The sequence below is a fragment of the Propithecus coquereli genome, unplaced genomic scaffold (assembly GCF_000956105.1).
Source record: "Propithecus coquereli isolate 6110/MARCELLA unplaced genomic scaffold, Pcoq_1.0 Scaffold288, whole genome shotgun sequence".
Lineage (NCBI taxonomy): Eukaryota > Metazoa > Chordata > Mammalia > Primates > Indriidae > Propithecus > Propithecus coquereli.
Window position 1 is genome coordinate 982167 of NW_012148485.1, and position 2505 is coordinate 984671.

The window sequence follows — 2505 nt, forward strand, 5'->3', positions numbered from 1 at the left end:
AAGTTATTTTTTTGTTAAGTTTTTAAATACACAAAATAAAGAGGGAAAATACACTAACATTTTGTCCTTAAATAGTTTGTAAACTTTTATACCATCATTTCCAAATAATTGGCTTTTGGTTGTATTGCCTCTTGGGTATGCTGTTTATCTAAAGAAAGATAATAATTGAGTAATCAAGAATGTTTCATTATTTCTAATGTTTGTTTTCTTTTGTTTTAGGCAAGGGGTTCAAACAGTTTACCTCTGCTGAGATCTGTCTTGGACAAATTAAGTGCTAATCAACAAAATATTCTGAAATTCATTGCTTGTAATGAAATATTCTTGATGCCTGCTACAGTTTTTATGCTTTTTAGGTAAGAAAAAAATACATTTGTTTTGGAAGGCTGATGACTCAGTAAACATAATAAAGATATTAATTCAAGTTTTATTCTGCTTAAATCTGTTGAAGTAGGTATCAACATGTAGAGCTAGATGGATCTTAGCAATTACCTTATCTAACCCTTTTCATTTTGTAATAGAGAAACTAAAACATAGTAAACCTAGGAATTTGTCTTATTTATCATTCCTTGTGATTTATCCTTTGACATTTTGAAAATTACTACCTTTGAAAGAATCTTAGGAACTCTATTCTGTTGTTGAGATGATTTTTCTTATACTAGGGAAAAACCTTAAAAATTATGGTCTTGGGTTAATAGTTGCCTGCCACTGCCTCCTTACTTTTGTATCTTAGTTGTAATACATGAATAAAGAAAACCTTCCTTTTAAAAATTAGAACATTAAAATAGCATTGACATCTACATGATATTCTTGCATTTAAATTTTAAAATAATCTACATTGTTACCTGGATGATTGCTTTTTCAATTTTTAGTTTTACAAGTAATAGGACATTACAAATAAAAACTAAAATATCACTTGACTATAAATCCTACTTGCAGTTCTGTCTTTTCCTTCCCAAAGGTAAGGAGTTTGATATGTGTGCGTGTATGTAGTCCTTTAAAAATACTTCTACAAATCTGTAGAACATATGTGTTATTATATTATGGGTGTGGGATTTTGTTTATTTGTTCATTTTTTATTTTACATCAAAGGTATTGTTTTTTTCCACTCAGTACAGTATGTTTCATGACCTATTTGTGTTGGCATATACAGTTCTGGTTTCTTTCATGCAATGGCTGTGTATGTTCCATCACATTAGTGTGCTGATAGGTACATTTTATTACCTATTCCCCTGGTGATGAACATTTTTTTTCATATTTTTACTTTTCCAAATATTGATGGAGTAAACATCTTTTTACATGCTCATACTTAATGTGCCAGTGTTTTCTTTAACATGGATACCAGAATTGATTTTGCTGAGCATAAATTAGGTGCATTTTGTGTTTAATAGACCATGCCAAATTGTCCTTTAAAATGTATTACCTGTTTCCCATAAACTTGTTCATTTGTGACAAACTATTATTAATTATACAGTTATATTTTATAATTTTTAATGTGCATTGCCTTGATTTACTAGTAAGGTTTTCATATAGCTGACAGTTACTCCTTTAGCAGTCTCTTTTCAAACTAAGGACAGAGTTTTATAGATTTTCTTATAAATGCATCTGTTCCATTCTTTTAAGTAATGCTTTCCTCTGAGAGCTCCAGGATTGTCACATGTTGCTTAAGTTGTGGGGGTCCCAAACTAGAAAATGTAATCTCAATAGAGTTCTAGAATGACAGAATGGAAAGACTTCTAACTGGGTATTATAGACCTGGCTTTTAGTTGATTTGACCATTAACTTAGCCTTCTGAGATTTTTTTCCCCTCATTTAAAGACGAGTGGCAGTTGAAATAGGTGAATGCCTACAATCCTTCCACCTGCAGCATTCCCTGAATGCTGAATGCAGGATTTGATGCAGCCATGTTTGTAAATTATTTAGCTCTGGAACATTCACCTTAAACCTTAATGAAAGTCTGTCACCCCGGAAGATGAAGGCACATAGAAGAGTAATGTAATCTGGGACAAGGGGACGAGATCTAAATTCCAATATTTTCCCCATAATTTGTAAGTCTGGTCTTCTCTCTCTTTTGTGACCCTGACACAAACTTTAATTAATAAAAGGAACTTTTTGCACCTTTACTTTTTTATTCATTTTTCTGTTTCTTGGGTCACTTAATCCTGCTCTTGGGTCATACCAGGTTCTATGATTTGTTTCATGAAACTGCATGAAAGTTAAAATGGTAGATACCAAAACTAGTTTTTCACATGGATACAATTGATGTCTACATTCTGAAACCTTCAGATTCTGTTTAATAAGCAAAGTAATTTATTATGCTCCTCTTAAGTCAGCTTAAGATAATTTTAATGAAATTCTGAGATGCCATACAAATTTAGACAAAAACTTCATTTTGGTACATTAATTCAATTGTGCTTCTTAAAGATCTTATTTAAACATTTATTATATACAAACTTATCTCAATTTTTAAGATTATGGTAAAGGAGATGAGAATTTATCAAAAGTATT

At 30.9% G+C, this 2505-nt stretch overlaps 1 protein-coding gene across 1 annotated transcript in view; it reads left to right on the forward strand.

The window, feature by feature from the left end:
- The window catches only part of TMEM33 (transmembrane protein 33), a 34937-nt gene that overhangs the window by 27608 nt on the left and 4824 nt on the right, over positions 1-2505 (forward strand). Inside the window, exon 5 of the mRNA XM_012648489.1 lies at positions 220-353. Within this exon, the coding sequence (XP_012503943.1) occupies positions 220-353 (134 nt within the window). The remainder of the gene's footprint in view (positions 1-219; positions 354-2505) is intronic.